At 67.6% G+C, this 23,525-nt stretch overlaps 1 protein-coding gene across 3 annotated transcripts; it reads right to left on the minus strand.

The window, feature by feature from the left end:
* Positions 1–5,265: 5,265 nt before the first annotated feature.
* WNT6 (Wnt family member 6) lies at positions 5,266–23,328 on the minus strand. Of its 3 annotated transcripts, none has more exons than XM_083841870.1 (4): positions 23,148–23,328; positions 8,862–9,077; positions 6,075–6,376; positions 5,266–5,860 (listed from the first exon to the last, which is right to left on the minus strand). In XM_083841870.1, the coding sequence occupies exons 2-4, from the start codon at positions 9,058–9,060 to the stop codon at positions 5,399–5,401; spliced, it is 963 nt and encodes a 320-aa protein (XP_083697996.1). In that variant the 5' UTR covers positions 9,061–9,077; positions 23,148–23,328; the 3' UTR covers positions 5,266–5,398. The 3 variants fall into 3 exon arrangements, with proteins under 3 accessions (XP_083697996.1, XP_083697995.1, XP_083697994.1); XM_083841869.1 differs by lacking the exon at positions 23,148–23,328 and adding an exon at positions 16,823–17,333; XM_083841868.1 differs by lacking the exon at positions 23,148–23,328 and adding an exon at positions 16,823–16,955 and having other exon boundaries at positions 8,862–9,082.
* Positions 23,329–23,525: the final 197 nt, after the last annotated feature.

A 23,525-nucleotide genomic window follows, 5' to 3' on the forward strand; every position in this document is an offset into this window, starting at 1 on the left:
TCCTTTGGGAAATGAGTTGCCATCTGGGGTTGGGCCCCCAAGGCTGTGCTGTGCCCCCCACACACTGCAGGGAGTCTGGGAGCCAGGGGGTGGCATCCCCACCGAGGTCCCTTTTGTAGGGCTGCTGGCTGCTCCTCTGCTCCCAGCCCACTGCCCCCGCAGCTGCTGCCCTCCTGGGTCCCACAGCACCCGGCGGGCGATGTCAGCCCTGGCGGGGTGACGCAGGAGGCTGGTAGTGCTGTCAGGACCCCCCAGCCAGCAGGCCATCCAGGATGCCTGTCCCCTTGCTGCAGACTGGCCAACGTAAGGCGCGGTGTCTGTGCTGGACAGAGCACACCAGGGGGCTTGGGGTGGTGGTGACACACACTGGGCTCTGATACGGGGTCACTGCTCCTGCACTCCCCGCCTCCTCCCAGCCCAGACCCCAGTCCTGCGCTCCTTTTCTCCCCAGACCACGGCACAGGCAGCGCCCTGGTCCACGTCGACCAAGCGCGATGCCCTGGGCCAGGGAGCTCCCCTTGGGGCTCCCCCAGTGGCAGCAGGGCTCCTGCCCACCGGAAAGCATCTCCTGCAGCTCTGGGGATCCCAGCACCTGGTTCCTGGCAGCGCAGATGTTTGTGTGCTCGCTGGGATCCCGCACACAAACAAATGCCAAGGCAAACCGGAGTGGGGACGCTGTCATCCTCCTCCAGCCCCTAACAATATAACTGCTTCCAAAAGCGGGTCTCTCGCCCTCATGCTCCTGCTGGCTCCAGGAGGAGCCCGGCCCTGTGTCCCACTGCCTCGGTGCAGGCGGCACAGGCAGGTGAGGGGTCCTGGTCCCGGCAACGCCCCCAGGCTGAGGAAGAGCTGGGGGAGACCTTCGCTGCAGCCTTTCCTCCCCATCACCCGGATGGTGCCTGAGCATGTGCAGGGGGCTGGGTAAGCTGCTGTCCCTCTGCCTCTCCATCCCTCCGTCCTGTCCTTCCATCCTTGTGTCCCTCCCTCCATCTCTGCACCTCATGTCCCTTCCTCCGTCCTGCCCACTCACCCCCTGCTCCGTTCCCCCTCCGAGGCAGGAGCAGACCCTGCCAGCTGCTGCCCGACTCGTGCACCCCACGCAGGGGCCCTGTGCCCCTGGCTCCTGCGTTGCCATCTCCACCAGGAGAGACTTTTAAGATCACCTCATCCCAACCCCCTGCCGTGGGCAGGGACACCTCCCACCAGACCAGGTTGCCCAAAGCCCTGTCCAGCCTGGCCTTGAGCACCTCCAGGGATGGGGCACCCACAGCTTCTCTGGAAACTCTTCAGCCCCTCCTGCCTTGGGATAGGCAACGCCAAGCCGTGCGCCCAGGAGAACCACATGATGGTTCTTGTAGGCACTCTTTGGAGCGGTGGGTTACCTCGCTGGGGCTCTGGGTTGTCCGAGGGCAACCTCTTAGTGGCGTGGGAGGATGGGGCAGCTCTGCGAGCGCAGGGAGGGGTGCAGGAGAAGCACCAGGAGAAGCACCAGGAGCACGGGGCAGCTGGAGGACTGGCAGGGATGGAGCAGCAGCGGGACTGACACCCAGCCTGCTGCCACCAGCACGGACAGGAGGGCACGGCTGCTGCCTCGCACCGTGCAATGGACCCCGCCATCCCGCTGGGAGGAGGAGGATGGAGAGGAAGGAGCCCACACGGCTCAGCATTCACCATCTCCTCGTCGCCCCTGCCCGGCGGCACCCACGGGACCGGAGCCATGGCCGTGAGTGAGTCAGGGCTCGGAGCGGGGTGGGGGCGCCCCTGCCTTTGCGGCGTTGTTACTCACCGGCGGCAGCGGAGCCCCCAGCACCGCTGCCCTCCCGCTGGCACGCGGCCGGCGACCTGCCCGAGTCTGCTCGCCGTGACTCAGGAGCGCACCGCCCGGCCACCCGGCCGGCCCGGCCTGTCTTCCTGGCTGCCCCGGGCTGGGGAGCTGGCGGGGCACACGGGGTGGCGGGGGCGTGCCAGCCCTGGCACCCTGCCTCGGCCACGCTGCCCCTCGCGTCGGGGCGGAGGAGCAGGATGCGGCCATCCCCAGGAGCATCCTTGTGCCGGGGCAGAGCTCCTCCACTCCTCCTCCCGGCAGCGGGGATGGAGGCAGCTGGAGGTGCTCGGCAGCGTCGGACCCGCATGCTTCAGGTTCCCTCGCTCCCACCTGGCAGGTGTCTCCTGCCTTCCCTCCGCAAGGTGCAAGGATGGGGGGATTTGGGTGCCATCCTGTGGGTGTCACCAGACAGTCCCCACGGGGATGGGTGGGCCAGCACCCAGCCTGGGGCCACGCCGGGAGCTGGGGTGGCAGGGAGGCGACCGGACGGGGACTGGCCAAGGACATCAGTGCTCCGGGTGCCTCTGCCCTGCAGGGCAGGATGAGCGGCCCCGGGGGTGGGTGGAAGGTGCTGGTCCCCACCCGGGGTGAGGACACGGGGCACCGGGATGCGGTGGGCGGCTCGGCACGGGTGGGGCCCCACGGGTGACATCGGTCCCCGTGTCCAGAGAGAGCGGGGACAGAGCAGGGCAGCTCCCTGGGGAAAAGCAAAGCCTGGAGCAGGGCGCGGGAGAACAGGGGGGCTCCCGGGAGGGCAGGGCTGGCACGGCAGGAGCCCTGGCCACTACTTGCCGGAGGTTTCGGGTGCTGCCCTCTGAGTTTTCCCTCGGCCCAGCCGCTCTCTGGGTTTCTCAGCCTCCCCCTCGCAGGCCTATCCGCATTGCTCCAGACTTTCCTAAAAAGCTTCTTTTTTTGGCAAAAAAACATTCTATTTTTGGTCTCAGTCCAGAGGGATGTTTTATTTTCCCCAAGTTTGATTGAATTAATCTGTCCGGCTGTTTTCGACTCGAGCAATTGAGGGGAAAGTTGTGCTCTTCCCATTGAAAATAAAATAAAATAAAAACGAAGCCATTCACATTACAGACTTTGGAGGTTTTGTTTTTTTTTTTTAACCCACATTTTATAAACTTCCCTTTTTCCCTCGGTAAGTCCTGCAACTGAAACTGCCCAGCCCTGGGATCCGGGCTGCACGCCCCCCCGGCATCTCTCCGTGCACCGTGGCACAGATCGCCCCCGCGCACACGCACGGCCGCACACACGCGTACGTACCCCCCGTGGACACCCTCGTACGCCCCCCAACGCCCCCCCATGCCCTCCCCCAAGCCCCCCCGGGACACCCCCGGGCCGGTCCCGGCTCCCCCTGGCGGCCTCGGGGCGCCGCGCAGAGCGGCCCCGTCCCGCATCCCGCGTTGCCGCGGCGACAGAGGGGATGCTGCGGGCTCCCGGGGGGGCTCTGGGGGTCTGGGGGGTGTCCCCAAGGGGGTCCGAAGGGTCTGGAGAGATAGGGGGCTTCTAGGAATCTGGGGGGGGCGGGGGGGGGGGCGGGGGAAATGGGGGGTTCCCAGGGCATGGGTCCATCTCTGCCAGTGGGAGCGGTGGCAGGGGTCAGCACGCCCCCAGCTGCCGTCCCCCCTCCGGCCGGGCAGGGTGCTTGGAGATGTCCTGGGGGTGCCGAGGAGTCACCCCACAATCGGCGGCCGTGTGTCTCTCTCTGAGTGGCAGAAGCCCTCGCCCCTGCCCTCGCCCCATTTTCCAGCTTCTTTTCCTCCACGTTTTTGGCTTTTGTGGTTTCCAGCCTCCAGGAGCTGTAACTTTGGCAATGGCACAGAGGCCACGGGTCAGATCCCCTCCTCGCAGCGCTACCTGCCTTGCCCAGGCTTTATCCGTGACCCAGCCTTCCACATGCAGCCAGCAGCAGCCCAGGGTGGGGAAACTGGGGCAGGGCCCAGAGAAGGAGCTGACTGAAGGCCGTGGCTGGGATGGAGCAGGAAACATTGCCCCCAGCCCCAGGCACAGCCCCTGCGCTCCGACATTTCATGGGGAGATTCAGCATCCCCCGGTACAACTGCCCGCAGCCTGGGATGCTGCAGGGGCAGAGCAGAGCAAGTAAGACAAACAAACACACCTGCACACAGACACTCAGGGGGACACGGTCACCGCCAAGCACACAATTTGTCCCACGTTAGTAGACGTGCGCGAAGACACATGGGCAAACCTGTTTGCACACACGAGGGGCTTGCACACGCAGTGAGGGGCGTGCACGCGAGATCAAATGCCCGCGTAGAGCGGTGAACATGCACGAGCGTGTTACCTGAGCTTGCACACACACACACGGAGCTGCCTGCACGCACAGGCACCTTGGCATGCACCCTCCCAGCCCCGCTCACACGCACCGATGTGCTCCTACGCGCATGGCCGGGAGTTCCCGGGCGCCCCATGTGCCTCCCCTCTCCCCGGGCCAGGAGGGAATTTCCAGCTCTAAAGCTGCAGCTGACAGATTTAGAGGCTCCCGCCCCAGCGCTCACCAGGCCACGTTAATGCTTCGCCAGCACCCTGCTTCCTTCTCGCTGCCAGGGCTGGGCCAGGAGGGACCCGTGGTGGTTTTTTTTCAGCACCGGTGGGCACCGCAGCCCCCTTCGCCTTGCAGCATGCCCACGCCACGAGCTCCGCTCCTGCCCTGCCTGGCAGCGCTCTCGCTGCTGCTCCTCGCTCCGTGTTTGCCCAGGAGGGTACGGGCTGATCGTGTTACCGAGCCCTGCCTGGCGCCGTGCCGGCCAGGTGAGGCTGCACGTGGCCCACGGCATGCCAAGAGAATGCCTCGCATGCCACCAACCCCACGGTGCCAGCGCCGCACGAGGCTTCGCCGTGCCAGGCCCCCGCGGTGGGGACTGCGGCGGAGGTGGCTGGAGGTGGAGAGAAAAGAATAGGGGACGCCTTTGAGAAAGTGCCAGCCCGTCACCGTGGCATCGGGGTGGCTGGCGGTACCTCCTGGGGAGAGGTGAGTGGGGGGACCGGGGGCTGCGGTTCACAAATGCCTTGGGTACGCTGGTGCCGGGCACGGTGTGGCATCGCCCAGCCTGGGGCAGGAGAGCGCTCGGCCTCATCCGTGCTCATCTCCTGAGACTGCCACTGTGGAGAAAAGCAGGGAGAGGATGGAAAATGAGCTGTGTGGCTGAGCACGGGCTGGAGGGGATCAGGCTGCTCTGGACACACGGCCAGGACGGGACAGCTCCCCTTCGCGGGATGGCAGTCAGCGCTTCCCAGCCCTCCCCAGGAAGCGCTGGAGCACATGGGTTTTAAATAGCTTTATTAGTGGAAGCTCTGCACCCGCAGCCCCCCCGAGGGGCCGTGGGGATGCCGGGCAGCCCCGCAGTATCCCCAGGCAGCGGGAACATCCCGCCCGCAGAGCTGGGCTCCCCATCCGCCAGCCCAGCCTGCTCTCCGGGACCCCCCGGGTCACCTCTCCATGTCCCAGGGCCGCAGCACGCCCGCGGCACGATCCCGGGGGGGTGGCCCCTGAAGTGTCCTCACCCGATGGGGACCGGCGGGGTGGCAGCGGGGCGGCGGAGGCCGTCAGACACAGAGGCTGAGCTCCTGGCGGACGGAGCACTTGCGGCACTGCACCACGCAGCACCAGTGGAAGCGGCAGAGGCAGTTCTCCTCCAGCACCACGGTCTCGTCGCGGTGCCCGCGGCCGCAGCACAGCAGGTCGCAGCCGCTCGTGTCCATGGCCGTGCTGTTGCAGACGCGGCCCCGCGTGCCCAGCGAGCCCGTCTTGCGGTTGGCCGAGCAGAAGTCGGGCGAGTCGGCCGAGTAGATGAGGTCCTGCTTGTCGGGGGGCTTGATGTTGTCCCCCACCGGGATGAGGGTCTTCCCGTCGTTGCCCCCCATCACCTTGAAGGCGCCGTTGAAGCGCTCCAGCAGGCGGTCCCCCACCTCGCGGAAATGGGGCATCTTCCGCCAGCAGGTCCGCAGGGTGCAGGAGCCCGACAGCCCGTGGCATTTGCACTCTGTCCTCATGTAGCTGCGCACCGCCTGCGGAGAGACGGCGGCGCTGAGACCCCGGTCCCCTCCCGGCACCCGCACCCCTGCCCGGCATCCCCAGCCTATCCGCCCTGCCCTGGTCCCGGGGGGATAAGGGGCTCCCAAAGCACCTCCGAATGGCTTCTGAAGTGTGTTGGGGTCTGTTTCACCCAGGGGGTTCGGGGTGGTGCTGCATCCCGCCCGCAGGGAGCGCAGGGGCCCTTACCAAGCGCCCGGCTTCGTTGTTGTGCAGGTCGATGAGGGCGCGGATGTCGTTCTTCCCTTTCTTGCTCTTGGCGTCCATGAACTGCTGGGACTTCTCGTAGCCGAACTGCACGTCGTCCCCGCAGCCCCCCCACTCCCAGGCCGTGCCCTCGGTGCCCGGCCCCGCCGTGGGCGAGGGGGGGGCCCGGCTGCGGGTCAGCTCGCAGCCGCACTGCAGCAGCTCGCCCATGCTGCAGGCCTGCGTGATGGCGTGGCTGACGCCGGCCGCCGTGATGGCGTACACGAAGGCTGTCTCTCGGATATCTGCGGGGGAACAGCAGGGCCGGGACGCGGGGTCAGCTCCGGCTAAGGCTCTGCAAGCAAAGCACCCCCTTGCCTGCATCCGTGGGGGCTCGGATCTCCCCTTCCCCTCTGCTTGGTGATGCGCCCGTCCCAAAGTAGGTCCTAGGGGCTGCCAGTGGGAAACCGAAACTCATACCTACCCCTGCTGCCCCCTGTAAAGGGGGGGAGCTCGGGGAGCTGGTGCTGGCTGCAGGCAGGGAGGCTCGGGTGGCCAGGTTGTACCAACAGCATCCTCTCAGCACCCTGCAAAGTCCCCCCCCCCGGCAGCAAAATGCCCTCCCCGGTGTCACCCAGGGAGCAGAGCAGTGCCACAAGGGACACCGCGGGTGCCACACGCACCGTGCCGGGTGGCAGCAAGGAAGCTGTCCTGCCTGCTCTCCCCACCGTACCCACTTTGCCACGGGGCGATGCCTGCCCCCCCCCCCCGCCCTGCACCGGCACAGCCTCCACCCTGCAGGATTATTTATTATTAGTATTTGCTCCTGTCTCTCTCTGCTCCGGGACACAAATTCCAAGCATCCTTCCCCTGCCCGGACCTGCCGCTCGCAGCCGCAGCCAGCGGGGGATTCTGGCAGCGGGGGCGCGGCGCCCTGCTCGGGGGGCTCCTGCACCCCCCCTGTGCCAGGCGGGCCCCTGGGTGCCAGGGCAGGGGTGGCCCGGGGTGGTGACACCCAGGGAGTGACCGGGGCACGGGGGGTGGCACAGCCTGCGTGGGGGTGGGCAGGGGAGACGGGGAGCGTCTGCAGCCCATGTAGGGAAGGACAGAGGTGGCTGGGGGAGATGCTCCCGGCTGGACCCCAGGATGGTCACTGGGATGGTCACTCCTGATGCCAGAGAGGTCGAGCATCCCCTTCCCTCAGCCCTGTGGCAGGTTTTAGGGGCTTCATCCTGCCCAGAGCAGCCCCAGCCCCGCTGCTCTGCCGTGCCCCACACAAATCCTGACCCATGCACGTGCAACACACGCACGTGCAACACGGGGTGCTGAGCCCACATCTGCGTGTGTGTGAGAGCACATGGACATGTTCACCCTCATCCTCAGGAGCTCTCAGGTTGTCCCCTGGCCCTGCAGGTCCCCAGCCACTGCCATTCTGCCTCCAGCTGGTGGGACACTGCTGGCCTGGGGCCGTGCGATGGTGAGGACAGGCTGAGGAGGGGGGGACAGGGCAGCAGCTCTGCAGAAGGGCTGTTTCCCCATCCCTTGAAGTGCATTCTGAACCCGGGGGGGGTCTGCAGGAGGAAAGGGAACTGGGCACACCGATCCCTTTCCAGCCACGCCACCCGGGGGGGGCAGGTGTCCCCTACCCTGTCCCTCCTGCCCCTGGACCACCAGGACCCTGCCTGCTGCCTCACGGGCAGTCGGTGCCCTCGGGGGGCAGCCTGCGGCCGGCAGGGCTCCCGTGCCACCCAGGGTGGGGATGCTGCTCCCCTGCCAGCTCCCGCAGACACGCGGCTGCCCCACGCCAGCACGCCCTGACACGCTGCACCTCGCACACACGGGGAGGGACGGGGACACGGCTGTGCCCACACCGGCGGGGCTCTGGGGAACCAGGGCTCACCGCAGCATCCTCGCTGGGAGAGAGGAGCCTGACGCGGCTGCATCGCCTCCGGCCCCGGCTGCCCCCTGCAGCAGGCAGTTCAGCCTCCAGCCGCCCCGCCGTGGATTGAAGGTGCTGTGGGGAGGGTTTCCTGGGGAGCCGTGTCTCCCTGGGGGCACGGCTTTGCTCCCGGCCGTCGCCCGCAGCTGTGGGGTGCCCAAGGTGCCCTGCCCTTGCCAGTCCCTCCAGGGAGGAGGAGAAGAGGAGGAAAATGGCAAAATGCTGTCCTCGGGGCACCGCCACCCTGACCGAAGGGCGTACCTGCTCTCTTCTGGAGCATGCCAGGGAGATGCAGTGGCCAAGGAGACCGGGGCTTGCGCCAGGACCTTCACAGGGACTGGTGTGGGAGCGGGGGCAGCACCACTGCGCAGTGCCCGTGCAAGTGTCCTGACAGCGAGGACCTTCTAGCATCCCCCTCCACCTCCTGCCCCCCAAGCCCTCGGACATGGGAAGTGCATGCAAGGGGGATGTCAGGGTGCCCACCCTGCTCCAAGGGCAGGGCGAGGGATCTGCAGGCTCTGGGCACCCGTGGGACAAGGGGCAGCTCCCCAGGGCCACCTCCCCGCCAGGCCCCTTCCCCCCTGCACGCAGCGGGGTCCTGGGGGAGCAGTAAATCACTGCCAGACGAGGGTGCATTCTTGGGCTGTGTGAAGCCCCGCGCTGTCTGGGAGCATCGCTAATTGCTTCATTACAACACGGGGAGACATGTCCCGGCAGTAAAACCTCAGGAGGAGCACCGAGCAAGTCCCTCTGTGCGCGCGCGCGCGCACACACACACGTGCGCACACACACACATCTGTGCACGGTGTGCTTTTTGGGGAGCAGCGAGGCAGGGGAAGAGGCGGCCTTACCCTGCTGCAGGATCTTGCCGAAGTACTTGCTGTGGCTGGTGCAGTTCCAGCGGCGGAAGCGGAACTGGTACTGGCACTCCCGCACGCCCAGCTTGGTGCCCTTGGCCACCTCCTGCACGATCTCCGGCTCCAGCTGGCACAGCTCCGCCTGCTTCCCCGCCAGCCGCTTCGTCTTGCGGCAGATGCTGTTGGGGTCCATGACCAGGGGGCTCCCCACTGCCCTGCAGGAGGGACAGCGAGCAGAGCAAAACCAGCACCCGAGCCGGGGGACCGGGCGCGGGGCATGGCCAGACCCGCTCACGGGGACGGAGCGGGGCCACGGGGCAGTGCCGGCCGCGTCCCGCACACCCCGAGGCACTCGGGGACATCCCTGGGGGTGATGGCGGTGTCCCCTGTGGAGGTGGCAGAGATGCTGTGCTGCTCAGCGCCTGCTCCTTGGCTCTGGCACTGACCTGGCACAGCCCTGGCTCCTCAGCGTGAATGAGGGCGGCTGCTGCTCCTGGCACCCCACGGGCATCACCTCCCCAACTCAGGGTTTTCTCTCTGCTTTACCCCATGGGATATGAGCCCAGAGACCTTGCTGGAGATAAAGCCCCCGCGCTGCAGGCCAGGCTCCCTCCCCAGCTCCCACGCTCACCTCCCCTTCCCGGGCACCCACCCCGGGGAACGGGGCCGCGGGCAGGCGAGGGAGGGATGCACGCGGCATCAGCCCTGACGATCCCGGTGCGGGAGGGCAAGTCCCGGCTGGGGCCCTGCCAGAGCCAGCTCCTCGCCAGCACAGCTGGAGAGAGGTGCTGCCTCTCCGGGCTGCGAGGCAAAGCCTGAGCACGACGGCACGCCGCTGGCTACAGAAACTCCTGTACTTCCCCCACGCCTTTTGCCCGGTGCCGGGGCGGGCGCTGGCGCGGCGGTGCCGCGGGCAGAGGGCAGGCACGCCGCGTGCCGCCAGCCTCCTGCCCACGCCGCCTGTCCTACAGCGCCGAGGTGCCTTCAGCCGGCGCGTGGCCCCGGGCTGCCCGAATTCAGCGTGCCCCAAGCACGGCCTCGTGCTCTGGCCTCGTGTTTTGCCGCACTCGGCGTGCCCCCCGCCGTTCGGGATGCGCCAGGGCTGCAAGGGAAGAGCGCAACTGCTCCGAGGCTACACGCAAGGATTTTGGGGGGGTCTTGTGCAAACTGGAGCCGCTTTGCCCCAGGGATGCTGCGAGCTGCGTGCCAGCAGCCTCTCATCCAGCCTCCCAGTACTGCACCAGGGATGCTGGGCTGGGCCAGCAGGGCCATCAAGGTCCCATCCCCGGCCCCGAGGGACCCGTGTGCCAGCCCTGCCGCAGCCGCTGTCCCCTCCTGGAGCAGAGGTTCCCCGGCCACGTTTTTGGGTGCAGACCAGGGCCGCCTGTGCTGCTCGCGGCCCCGCTCGCTGCCGAGCACCAGCTGTAGCGCCGCTTCCAAACCCAGACAGGCCTTTATAGTCTGGCCAAGCCCCAGGGGCTCGAAAATCACAAGATAAATCTCTGTGTGTAAGTACGCTCTGGTTTCCTTTTTTCTCTCCCTCTCGCTCAGCTGGGGGGGCTGTGCTCAGGACACCGGGCTGCGGACGCCAGGCTGCGGGAGCCGCGAGCCCCCCTCCTAGCCCCTGCTTTTCAGGTCGAAGCCCTTCCCAGGCTCCCCCTGCTCCACGTCAGGCTGCCAAGCCTGGACCAGGCTAACCCGTCCCTCGCTGCTCGCCCCAAGCTCCCTCTGGGATGAGCAGGGATGGGGCCGGGCCGGGAACATCCCTGCTGGACTCGTCTGCGAGGGAGGCAGGGTTTGGGAGGATGTGTCCTCTCGGCCTGGAAAAGGAGCCCTGATGCTTTGGCTGGGGGTTTGAAGGATTAAAGAGCTGAAGAGCCTGGAAAGGTGGCCTCCCACAGGGGACTGAGGAAAGCACTGCTGGGGAGCACGCAGCTTCGTTTGTCCCCCACAGCCCAGCATCCCCGTGCTGGCACGGCACGCTGCAAAGGGGTGCGCAGCTGGGGAAGCACCGGGGGACCCGAAACCCTCCCTGATGCCAGAAACAGCCCCAAGTGTCCCCAACACCCCAGAGGACTGCGAAACTGAGGCACGTGGGACGCTACCAGCCTGCCCCATATCCCATACCACGCTGTCCTCATGGGCATCGCCGCCTCCGTGCCGGGCTGCGACAGGGCCAGGGCCACTTGGCTGCCTGATGGGGCAGGGTGGGGAAGCAGGGGAGCCGGGCCGGGACTTTCATTAAGAGAGGACTCTTTGTACTTCTTATAAAAACGATGCGCGAGCCCTCGGGCCCTCAGATCAAATGCTGAACTGCGGCTCACCCCGGATCAGACGGGCCGGCAGGACGGGGAGAGCTCGGCCCCGGAGGGCTGGGGGCTGGCGGCACCGCGGGGGTCCCCACCCCGGCCCGGCTGTGGGGTGGGCTGCCTAAGCCCCGCGCGATATTAATTTCCGCTGGGCTCTGCTTTCTCGCGAGGGGAGGCTGCCGGGAGCCCGAGAGCTGTTTTTGCTTTGTAGGATTGGGGGGGGGGGAGGTTGGGGGGGGTGGGGGGGAGACAAGGGCAAGAAAAATGCTGCCAAACTGCTACTGCTTTGGCAAGGGCTCCGGCGCGGGGCCCAGATCTGCCTGAGCTTGTCCTGCTCCAAGGCCTCCCGCATCTACAATTAAGGTGCCCCACCTCTGCTGCCGGGCACTCCTCCCCCTGCCCTGGTGATGGAGCTGGGTCGCCAGCGTGGCCCCCCCAGCCCGCCCAGGGCACCCCAGCCCTGCAGCCTCTCTGCAGCATCCCTGCGCCCACCGCCGAGACGGTGCCCGGGGGGGTGGCAGCCTCCCGAAATGGGGTCTGCCCCCGCTGTGAAAAGGGGAAACTGAGGCACTGAAGAGGACCTGGACCTGCCCTACGAATCCGCGCCCCCGCCACCCTGCTGCTGCCACACCGTCGGCTCCTGAAGCCCACGTCCAGCGCTGCGCCGGGAGGCAGAGCCGCAGCTTCTGCTGCGAGCCCCGTGCTCTGCACGTGTGCTCCAGCACAGCAGAGCCGGGGGGCCCTAAGACATAACGCCCAGCTTTTCTGGCTCAGCTCGGGGTCACTGAGCCTCCACTCCAGTTCCCAACCAAAAGGAGCCTGGCACAGAGCCCCAGCACCCCCGGGCTCCCCAGGTGGCATGGGGCAGTGCTTCTCCCGGCCAGGGGACGGAGCACAAGGGTCCCAGCTCGCAGGGAGGCGATGGGGGGGCTGGCGGAGCTGGTGAGGAAGAGGGTGGTCAGCCTGCACGTGCACTTTGCCAGGACGGGCCAGGAAAGCAGACCCGAATGAGATGGGCTGTGCGGGAGGGAGAGGCAGCCCTGGAGGAGGGTGCGGGTGTTAGAGCCGCCCGCTCCTGGGTCGTGTTAAATCCCCCGGCTGGAGGCTGCCCTCACACCCGTGCCTCAGCTCCTTGCTTCAGAGAAATTCGGATGCACCCCAGCGATGTGCTCGGCTTCCCTGATCCCCATCCTTCCCCTAAAGCTCACATTCCCAGCCCAGCAGCCTGCTGCCCCCCTGCCCACGTGCCGGCGCGGGCTGCGAGCTGTTGGGAGCAGGGTCGCAGAGATGTGCTCCAAGGCTGGGACGTGTCCTAGCAGAGGTTGCTGGCCATGGCCTGGGTTTCAGCGTGCAGGATGACGTGATTTCCTGCAGCTTGCTTGGAAAAGTGGGGGGCCCTGCTGTGGGGTAGCGAAGGCACGGCTCACCTCGCAGCCGGGTCTCCATCCCTGCCTCTGGATGCCTTCAGCTGGGAGGACACAGCACCCCAGGGTGCCCAGCCACCCCCCTGAGCCTAGAGGTGTTTCTCCACCTGTTTGGAGAGGCAAGATCTGAAGGATGTGAGCCCTGTAGGGCTGAGCTGCCGGCAAATCCCTGGGGGGACGGGTAACCCTGCAGACCCCATCCCCACCACCCCGTTGCTCCATCACCTCACAAGCCACAACCACCAACCCCCAGCTCACACTCAGGGGCAATCCTGCAAGGAAATCTCAGCCAGGAGCCGAACCTTCACCCCATGCCCATCTCCTCCCAAGCTGTGCGAACAGGGTGAAGGGGGGACATGGATTTTCCCCGGCCCACCTTCCCTTCTTCCCCACGCAGATGCCCTGTGAGCGCCCGGCTCCTCCCCTGGGGATGTGCGTGGGTGCCTGGAGCTGGGTTACTGACCCGGGAGGGGTTGGGGGGGTGCTGAAAGCCCAGCAGGAGGAGCACGGCGGGGTGAGTAAGCAGCAAGTCACCAGCCTGGGGGGCACAGCCAGGGCTTGGCTGCTGAGCAGTGCCGGGGGCATCACGGGAGCTGGAAATCCCATGGGCCGGGCAGAGCTGCGGCACCCCTTCCCTGCTCTCCTCGGGGCGTCAGGGGCAGGGACAGGATGCAAATCTATGGCAAGCTGCCCCAAGGAAGGAAGCTTTCGCACGGCGGGGACCTGCTGGCTGCAGGGCCATGCTAGGCTGAGCATTTTCATGCTAGGCTGAAACGTTTTCCTTTTGGAAGACCCAGCGTGGCTGCCCCAAAGGGTGCCACGGGGCAGGGCTCCCCCCCCCTCAGGCAGCGCTCTGCTGCCTGCATGGTGCTGCCTGTGCCAGGGCAGCCGGGGCCGGGGCATGCCCGGGACAGCCCGTGGGCACCCTGGGGGCTGTGGGGTGGCGGGTGTGGGTCAGCGGGACGGCGGGTGACTCACGGCTCAGCCAAGGGCATGCCAGCCAGCAGCCTGCCCTTACAGGCTCGGCCGTGCTTCGTGGGGCTGTGGGTGCCGGTCGGGGCGGCGGAGGAAAAAGGGGAGGCCGGTGGTGGGTGAGAGCCGAGCTGGGGTGGCTTTGCGGGGAGTGGAACTGGGAGCCGGGGTGCGGCAAGGGGAGCCCATGGGTGCTAGGGGGTGGGTCCTCCCCATCTGGAGGAGCCACGCTGAGACCTGCCGGCTGGGTGGGGATGGGCGCAGGGGCAGGGAGGGTTGGTCTATGTCGTTGCAGGTGCTGGGGATGATTTTCCTCCTTTCTCTGACCTTGAGGTTGGTTCTTCCGTCTCCTTACTCTGCTCACCCCGTCCCCAAGGTGCCCCCGTTCCGGTAAGCGCAGCCTGGCTGGGCTGGGGGGCCGCGGGGCAGTGGGAGCTTTGGGACTACACCAGCAAGCACGGGAGCAGGGTGGCACATGGGGCAGAGGGTGAGCGTGGGGGCACACGTCAGTGTGAGCGGCAAGGGACAGCCAGATACGATGCAATGCCTGAGCAGACCAAGGGACACGGCCACAAACCATCTCAGCCCAAATCCTGCCCCGAACATGCTTGGGCCTCCCAAGACACCAGGTTTGCCTATGTCCCTGCTGTTCTGGGAGCCCCAGATCATCCCCAGCTGTCCTGTTCAGGGAGGAATCGCTGCACAAGGAGCTGGGTGGCAATCATGAAAAAATGGAGGGAGGAGGAAGAAACAGATTTTACAGGGGCGGTGTGAGCAAAGGGAGCTGGCTCCCTGCAGCCTGGTGCAAGCCGAGGGACCTGCAGCACGTGAGCAGCCCATCTTCCCCATCGGCACTCCCTTCTGCCACGGGAAGGTACGTGTCCATCCCTCTGTCCCTCTGCCTCGACTCCAACACAGGGGCTCAGGGGGTGGAGGATGAGGGTGACTGGATCCCCAGTGACCCGTCTGGGGACACCCCGCTGCAGCGAAGGCGCTCTTTCTCAGGCTATGAAACCATCAGGAACACATAAAGTTCCTCCTCTGACATCGCACCTAACCAGCACCTGTCTGTCAGAGCAGATGGACCCGCGAGCCGCCCCGCCATGCCGCTCTCACACCTTATTTGTCACCAGAATGGGAAAAAGCACCTCAAACGGGAGGCCTCTGCACCCCCCTCCACTGCGCCCGCAGGTGGGCCAGGCAGAGGGGTGGGTGAAGCCCTTCCTTCCCTGCCCGGGGGAACGTGCCCCTTGGATAAGCACCCACGGGTGCCCCTGCAGCACCTTGCAGCCAGGCGAGCGTGCACAGACAGAGAAACACAAAGGCACTCCACCGAGACCCCCGTGCATCGGTGACAGGGACAGCAAGGGAGGGCTCTACCACTGCCGCCGTGCCCTGGGTGCTCCAGGAGCCCGGGCACAGCTGCACCAGGACGCAGCCCCCGCCTGGGAGGTGGCCGGGTCACGGCAGCAGGTGCGTGGGAAGATGCCTGCCCGGAGCCTGCTGCCAGGGCCAGCAGCGCCAGGGCTCTCCCCCACATGAGAAGAGCTCCCTGGACGTGCCGGATGATCTCAGCAGGGCAGGAGACCCGAGCTCTGCCCGGGGGGAAGCGTCTCGTGAATCAGCCACCTGCCCCGTCCTGGGACGCCTGGCACATCCCTTTGGTGGGTTTCGCCTCCCCCGGGCTCGCTCACCCTGGGCAAAGCCCCGTGCGCACCGGTGACCCCCTTGCGCTGCCCGGCGCATTCGGCCACGCTGCTTGCAGCTGCCTTATTATTCTTAAATTAAAGGTTCCTTTTCTCTTTCTTTTTTAAGGGAAGAAAAAACAAGTTTGACCCCTTGCCCTCCTCTGCCAAATCCTTCTAATCTCCCCAAGCCGGCGCTGCCAGCACACGCAGGGCACAGTCGCAGCACCAGCGGGACCCGTGCTTGGGGGGAGACATGGCTCGGAGAGCCCTGCCCGTGCTGGCCCCATCCACCCGCCCCGAAACTGAGGGCAAAGCGAGCTCCTTCTTCCCCCCAGCCGCTCCGTCCGTGGGCTAGTGCCACTGCCGCCCCACAGCTGGGGTGCGGGACGCGAGCTTGGGGACGAGGGGAGCGCCGGGTGGGTGTCGGTGGGGCCGGGGCGAGGACGGCAGGGACGGCCGAAGGGACAGCCTTTGCGTGCGCAAAGCAGCGGGCTGAGAATTAGCCAAGGGAAAAGAACGCAGCTCTCAGCCAGCGGGAGGGACCGTGCCCCGGGATGGCGCAGATGTCCGGAGGCGAGCGGCGGGGAGCGAGGGACCCCCGGCACGCACCCTAAGCCCGGCAGGGCGACCCCGCTCAGAGCCACGTTAACCCCTTCCCCACGAACCCGGCCGGTGCCGCACCGGCGGCGAGGGCACGATCTGTAGCCGCCCAGGCCCCCCTTTCGCCCCGCGTCCCCGCAGCCGGGGCTGGAGAAGGGGATGGAGCCGCGGAATAAATCACTGCCGGGCGGGCGGGGGAACGGGAGGGGAAAGGCTTACGGAGAGCTTTATTTTAGGGGTCAAAAGAGTGTGACAATGTGGAGACGAATAGCCTCAGATAATGAATGATAGCCCGGACGGCACGCCGGGGAGCTGGAATCTAAGCACTTAAAACCGGATAAAGACAGGCTGGGTGAAATTCTTAATAGATTTAAATAGTTCATGTTTCGACAGATACCTGGGCTTTCCAAGGCTGGGTCCCAGCTCTGCGCCTGTAATGAATCCCCCACCCCCTCCGGGATCCTGCAGAGCACTGTCCCTGCCTTTGATGAAGGCACCATTACAAACAGGGGTTTTGTCCCCGCCGCAGCCAGGGCACCGCTCGGGAGGGGACGCCGTGGGGACCCTCGGGCTTTTAATTAAAGTTGACTTATTGGAGGGGTCTGGAGGCCCCCGCTCCCCCTCCCCGCCCCACAAGCACACAGCCCCGCCGGGCGGTGGGCTTGTAGGGCGGCGGGGAGGCTGCGGCTCTTTCTGCGGGATCGGGGTGCCCCGTACCCCAAGGGCCCCCCCTCAGCCCTCTGCCCCCCACCAGTCTCCAGCGCGCTTGGGTGCCCCGGGGGAGCCCGAACCCACCCGGCGCACACCCCCGGGCTGGCTCTGCCCCCCCCCCCGGCAAGCCCCGGTCCCCACCGTCGGGGTGTCAGGGGCGCAGGGGCTCCGTCTCCAAGCCGGGACCCCCCCTAAAGGGCTCGGGACCCCGGTGCCCGCGTCGCGCCCGCCCCGGGGATGCCCTTACTCACCACCAGAGCCCGATGATGTTGGCGGGGCAGAGGAGGATGAAGAAGAGCCCCAGCTGGGTCCGGGAGGGGGGCAACATCCTGCCAGGGGCTGGGGGGCAGCTGGGAGAGCCGAGCCCCCTCCGAGCCCCCCCGAGGAGGGCGGCGGGGCTGGCCGGGGCCCCGCGGCTGGGTGCCCGCTGCCTCCCTCCGCCAGCCCGGGGCCGGCGGGGCCGGGCCGTGCCGGGCCGGGCCGGGCTGGGCTGGGCAGGCACCTCCGGGCGGCTGGAGCGCGGCGCGGAGGCTGCTCCGCAGAAGGAGGAGGAGGGACAGGGCTGCGAAAGCATCTGCCTCCGACAGGGAAACCGGAGCCCGGGGGGACGGACAGGGCGGGCCGGGCGGGGGGGACTCCGGGATGCCAAGCGCGGCGCCCTGCGCGCAGCCACGGGCACGGCGCGGGCACGGGCACGGCTCCGGGCGTCCTCCGGGCTCCGGGCGGTGCCCACGGCTTGCCCGTTCCCACCGCCGTGCTCGGCACGGCCCTGCCTCACGGTGCCCCCCCCCCGTCACCTGCCCACCTGCCCGGCCCCGGGGGGGGGGTCCCTTGGCCGAGCCTGGCATCCCCGCCCCGCCCTCTGCTTGGTGTCCTCAGGGGGCTCTGCCCCGCTCCCTGGCACCGCATCAGGCTGTCCCACCGGGGCACGCTGGAGGAGGGACACCCCCAAGCATCCCTCGGCACCCCCCTCCTCAAAGGCAGCGGCTGGGCAGGGGGAAGGCAGGTGGGTGAGGAGCAAGCCCCAGGGGCGAGCAGAGCGGGGAAGGAGCAGGAGAGGAGTGCGGGGAGGGCCTGCCTGGTTGGGGTGATCTCATCTCGGCTGCAGCTGGGCCGGGAGGGGGACAGCCCCCAGCACGGGTCACACCAGGCAGCAGGGAGCTGAGGGGCTGGGGAGGTGGCGGGGCCAGGGAGGTGGCAGGGCCGGGCAGCTCAGGACAGGAGGAAAGGGTGCCCATAGGCTGCCACCCCAATTTTCACCCCTCCTGAGCTGCCCTGGGAATGGTTCCCCGGGGGAAGCAGGGCATCTGGCAGCAGCGACGGGCCAGCCAGTGCATCCTCCCTGCTGGTGAGCCCACCCCTCCCTCCAGCAGAGATGTGGGCGCCGTCCCCCTTCCCAGGAGGGCACCGTTGCCCCCGTCCCTAGCTCTTTGCCCATCAGTGCTCCCCTGCTCCTCATCCCCAGCACCTCCTCCCCTTCACCTGGGCACGTTCGCTCCCACCAGCAGCATTCGGTGGCGAATGACTCAGGTTTTAGCTGCAGCTTGGCACCGTTCTCCTCTCCCCATGGGTGCGGGAGGGAAGAGACTCCCACCGCCTCTGAAGGTCTCCCACCTGCTCCTACCCTGCCCTCCCACCCAGGCTCAGCATCCACGGCGCTGTGACCAGCCTCGAGCTGTCCTCACCCTGGCGTGGGGACACAGGGACCTTTCCCGAGCTGCATCGGGGCTGCTGCATGGTCCCTGGGGTCTTTTGCTTTCACCCAGCAGCCTCCATCCCCCCTGCCCCGTGGCTCCCCCATCGCCTTGAATACAGGGGGCAGTCACCACCAGGCAGCCCCCTGGCGAGGAGATGTCCCGGCCGGGGCTGGAGACAGGGTGACACTGTGCCTGCAGCGCGCAGCTCATCCGCCAGCTTGTTGAAAGTGCCTGTTGTCCCCCCGCCCCGAGTGCCCGGCCGCCTCCGCCGCCTTCGTCTGCGCCGCAAAGGGAGCGCGGGGCAGGTGAGAAGCCTTTATCTGATTTCCTAAGGGCAGAAAAATCCCTTTGATTTCATCCCGAAGAGGGGAGCAGGGAGGGGGGGGGGCCCATCCCGACAGCAGGTGCGCCTGGCGCACAGCGACTCGCCTTGTCACGTCCCCGCCGCCGCGGCCAGGGGAAGCGGCCCCTCGTGGGGCTGGGGGGGCCGGGGGGGCCGTAACGCCCCCAGCTTGGCCGTGAGAGGTGGCCTGAGTGGGTGGGTGCAGCGCTGAAGCCCCCCGAGAGGGGTGGGCAAAGGCCGGCACCTGTGTGTGACGGGGAGGGGGCTGCGCCCTGTCCCCCAGCAGCACAGAAATCCCCCGTTAGCAAGGGGAAACTGAGGCATGGAGCTGCTGAGAGCAGCCCAGCGAGCTGGGGCTCCCCAGCCCCAGGACTAGCCCTGCTCGTTCCTCCTCTGCAACGAGACCCGCAGGGCCACATCCTTCAGGGACGAGGTCCCGGTGGAGGTGCTGTGCCAGGGCTGTCCCCGCTGCACCGCGCAGCAGCCTTCTCCGCCGCGGCCGACCCTTTGTCTCTGCCTTCCCTCGCCTCTCGCAGCTCTCCCCCCCCCCCCTCCAGCTTTTGTGTTATTACAAATTATAAAACAATTTTTTCCTGCCGTCCCGCATTCTTCTGCCTCCTGCAAGAATTTTAATGTATTTATTTTTGCTATCAGGGGAAAGCGCCGTGTTCCTCAGCCACCCCTGGCCCTGCTTGGCCATTGATGGAAATTAATGACGGGGGGGGTGCCGAGAGGATGCGGGCGCCCCTGTGCTCCCGCAGCGTAAATGTGGGGGCCCGGCTGTCCCCCCCCCGGCCAGCTGTGGGGTCCCAAGTGGCAGTGACAGACCTGCCACCGGCTGTAGGGAAGCGCACGGAGGGCTGCGCGAGGCTATGGGGCTTTTTAGGGTCCAGCCTGGGGACGCAGCCTCCCCGCGTCGACCCCACTCTGCCCCTTCCGCCTACCCCAAAGAGCAGGGAAGGGGGTCCCCCGATCCCCCAACCCCCCCCCAGCCGCAAGGTGGGGGCTGCGGGAGGGAAAAACGGGGGGAGGAAGGGCACCGTCCCTCCCCGCTGCGGGGAAAGCGCGGCCACTTCCAAGCCAAACACGGCGGCGCGCAGCGGCCGCATACTTTCCCAGCGTCCCTCCCCTCCCTGGCCGCCCAGGACCCCGGTGATCAAACCCGGCCTGGCCCCGTCCCCTGCTCCCGCCGTGAGGTCATCGCGGTGCTGGTGACATCGCGGCGTCCCCATGGCAGCGCCGTGTGATGTCACCAGCCCCGGGTTGCGGCCTCGCCGCGGGAGCGGAATGAGCTTATTAAGTCAACACCGGCCCCCTGCGCGCCGCGGAGGGGCTGGCGAAAAATGGGGGGGAGGCTGCGTGGGGACAGCCCCCAGCCCGCGGGGCGCTGCCAGCGGCGGGAGCCGGGAGGGACGGGGGCACCATTCGGCGGGCCAAGCAGGGTGCTGAGCTCCCCGACCGGTGCAAACGCACGGGCGCAGCAGTGATGGGGAATTTGGCGATGGGCTCGCTGCGAGGGGTCCCCGCGGGCTGCCCCCGGGATCGGCCGTGGCGCTGCCACCACGGGGCCGCCCGCCTGGGGCCTTATCGGGGCGCAGAGCCCTTTCATGTCGGGCCGGCGGGTGGCGAGCGGAGCTGACGAGGACCTGTCCCCAGATCAGAGCGCCGCCCGCCGCTGACAGCGACCGCGGGGCCCCGTCTTAAATTAGACAGGTTTCCCCCCCCCCGTCCAGCACTCGCGCAGCCTCAGCCCCTGCCCCACGGCCGGCCCCGTGGCCAGCACCGGGAGATGGTGGGCACAGCCCCGGGCATCCCACCTGCACCCCCTGCCCACGGTGCTCCGCACGGCCGGCGTGTCCCGCACCCGAGCACGCTGCGCCCCCAGGAAGGGCAGCTCGGTGCCTGCAGCTGAGTGGTGCTGCCCAGCCGAGGCGTCTCGTCCCTGTGGTGTCCCGCTCTGGGCACCCGTGGGGGTGGAGAACCTCGCAGCCTCCTGGCGTGGCCTTGGGGGACCCCAAAAGGTCCCCAGAGTTGGGGTGCAAGCGGTTCCCAGCTCTCCATCGCTGGCCTTGGGGAGCCCCGCACCAGACAGGTGAGAGCAGCCGGGCCCCAGACGGGGCAGCAGCACTGACAGCCCAGTGACGGATGGATGGGCAGATGGATGGACGGACGGACGGACGGATGGGTGGGAGGCTAGCTGAATGGGTGGGTAGATAGACGTGAAGATGGATGGGGAGATGGATGAATGCCTGTGGAGATGGATGGGTGGGTGGATGGGTGGATGGGTGGATGGGTGGATGGATGGGTGGATGGATGGGTGGATGGATGGATGGATGGATGGATGGATGGATGGATGGATGGATGGATGGATGGGTGGATGGATGGATGGATGGGTGGATGGACGGATGGATGGAGAGACAGACGGACAGATGGAAGGACGGATGGCCCTAGCACTCCTTAGCGAGCCCCCGTGGCTCTGGATGTTGTTGCTCTTTCCCAACAACCTCAGTTTCATGCAAGAGCAGCGAAGCCCCAGCTCTGTCCTGGGAGAGACGGGAACATCCACGTCCCAAGGGGAGAAGATCTGCCTTTCCCTCGGAGCAACAACTTGAGGGCCTGACCTCGTGCCGCTGCAGCAGCCCACACTCAGCGCTAGCACGGCATCCACTCTCCGCACTCCAGAGGGGAAACCGAGGCTGGGGGGGGGACCAGCAGAGCCGAAAGCACCCCACAAGGCAGGACTGATGCCAGGGTCGGCCCTGCTCCCCCCAGCTCCCCCTGTGTCATTCTGCCCGGCGCGGGGAGCACGGGATGCCGTGCAGCTGTGGGCCAGGAGGGACGCGCACGGCTTGGGCGGGCTGGGAGCGAGGAGGGGGTGTCCTTGGGCCCCCGCGGGCCGTAAACATGATGTCATGTGGCGGCGTACACAGCCCGCTCTGTGCACGGGTCCCCCAATGGGCTCCGCAAGTGCTGCGTAGGAGGCATCGGCTGTGGCCCACAGCCAAGGGAACTGCAGCCGGGAGATAAAATCAGGTTTGCTTTGGGCTGGAGCAAACAGCCTTTTGCAGCGGGAGCAAGGGATGGAGAGGGGTGGCCGGAGGAGGGGAGCACCCCCCTGCCTTGCTCCCCGCGGCCCCTAGCAGCCCTGCGAGGCAGGGTCAGCCGGGTCTCAGCTGTCCCTCGCCCGACGCAGGTCCCAGGCCGGCGAGGTCGGCTCCCTTCGCGCCTACTTGACTTAGAATAACTCTGTAGGCACTTGAAGGCACTAATCAGCCTGGCCCACTTGAGAGCAGCCCGGGCTGCCTCCTGTCTCCCCCGATAACAGCCTGCCTGCGCACCCGGCCAGCAGTCCCAGGGCTGCCCCAGCCTCCGCCCCCACGGCCTCGGGGCAAGGTCCCGGCACCCCGGGGCCCCCAGGGCACCAGGGCTCGCTGCTGGGTGCTGAGCCCTGCACGCCGGGGCTATCGTGGTGCTTGATTCGAGGCTTGTTTCAAAAGCCTTGTGCTGTCCCCGTGGTCAGGAGGGGGCTGTCCTGCCTCTCTAAGGGAACGGGGACCTTAGGTAGAAGGGTGAGAAGGCCCTGCTTGGGCACTCGGTGTGGGGGTACAGCAGCTGACTGCAGACCCGGGAAATGTCCCCGTCCTCCCGGATCTCCCCATGTCCCCCCAGCCAGCTGTGCAGCCCCGCTGACCCCGGCACAGCCCGTGACTCAGTTGGTGACAGCGCGGTGACGCACGGCTGGCGTGACGGCAGAGCGGTTATGGTCCCGGGGACCCCAGGCGCAGCCTTCTCACAGCCCGGGCTTTCCTGGGGGTGAGTCAGGGGATGCCCTCCCGGGGGACAGCCCGCTCCCAGCTCTGGGACAGAAAAAGGGGGTGAAGCGGAGGCAGTCCTGGGAAAAGTTTCCAGCTCCTGGGTGACTCTGCGCAAGTCACGTAAGGAAGCTGTCCCTCTGTCCCGGCGGCCAGGACCCACCGCGTTGCGAGCAGCAGCTGGTGGGTGGGTCAAGAGACCCTTGCAGGGGGACAGAGCAGGGCAGGGGTCCCCCGGTGCCTGTCCCCGCACCCACAGGTCCCATCCGACGTGGGGAAGGATGGCCCATGGCCACCGCCATCTCTCCGTCCCCACGGATGAACACAGTGCTCGCTCTCCTGCCTCTGCCCTGCCTGCCAGGATCGATCCCCGGCTGCGGGGACACCCCACGATGACATCCCCACCACCTCCTGCACCGCCGCGGCCCCCGCTGCAGCCCCCTGCCCACCCCAGCGAGACGAGGTCCCCGTGCAGCAGCCGATGAGCTGTCCCTGGAGCTGGAAAAGCCCAGGACCCCTGCGGCACCCTCCGGCTGGGGATGTGTCATGGCCCAGCCACTTCCTTTTGGAAGTCCCCGCCAGGCCGCTGACGGGGCAGCCTGACTCACCCGACCCCCTCCTTCCCGCACTGCCTCCCCCACAGCCCCCGCAGCCCTGGCAGCCATCCCCGTGGCCTCGGGCCTCCCGCTGCCTCCCGCCGCCCGCTCCCCCCCGGGTGACTCACCCGTGCGCCCCCCCCTGCCACCGGCCCCCGGGGCTGGGAGACCGGGAGGAATACCGGGCTGGAACCGGGGGAGCTGGAGGAGCACCCTTGGGTGCCGCCACCCAGGGCTGCTCGGGGTGCAGGCGGGGACCCCGCCGGGCTGCGGGGCCGCATCCTGCGGCGGGCAGGGCACGGGGCTCGGCGGCGCTGCCGGTCCCCGGCGGCTCCCCGCGGTGGGAGAGGCGGGAGCACAGCCTAGCGGCTGCGGCGAGAAGGAGCCGGGCACCGGGGTCCCCCTCGGCTGGGCCGGAGGGGGGGGACGGGGGCTCTGTCAGACCCCACGAGGTTCGCCCCCTGCCCTTTGGGGTCCCGCGGGGGCCGTTCCCCGTGAGCCCACCC

The sequence above is a fragment of the Anser anser genome, assembly GCF_964211835.1.
Source record: "Anser anser genome assembly, chromosome: 6".
In the NCBI taxonomy this organism is placed as follows: Eukaryota; Metazoa; Chordata; class Aves; order Anseriformes; family Anatidae; genus Anser; species Anser anser.

Coding starts and splice junctions, on each gene's coding strand:
- WNT6 (XM_083841868.1), bottom strand. CDS start 16,899: ATGTTGCCCCCCTCCCGGACCCAGCTGGGGCTCTTCTTCATCCTCCTC. Junction 9,083..16,822: donor AACATCATCGGGCTCTGGTG/GTGAGTAAGGGC, acceptor TCCCTCCTGCAG/GGCAGTGGGGAGCCCCCTGG. Junction 5,861..6,074: donor ACAACGAAGCCGGGCGCTTG/GTAAGGGCCCCT, acceptor GTCTCTCCGCAG/GCGGTGCGCAGCTACATGAG.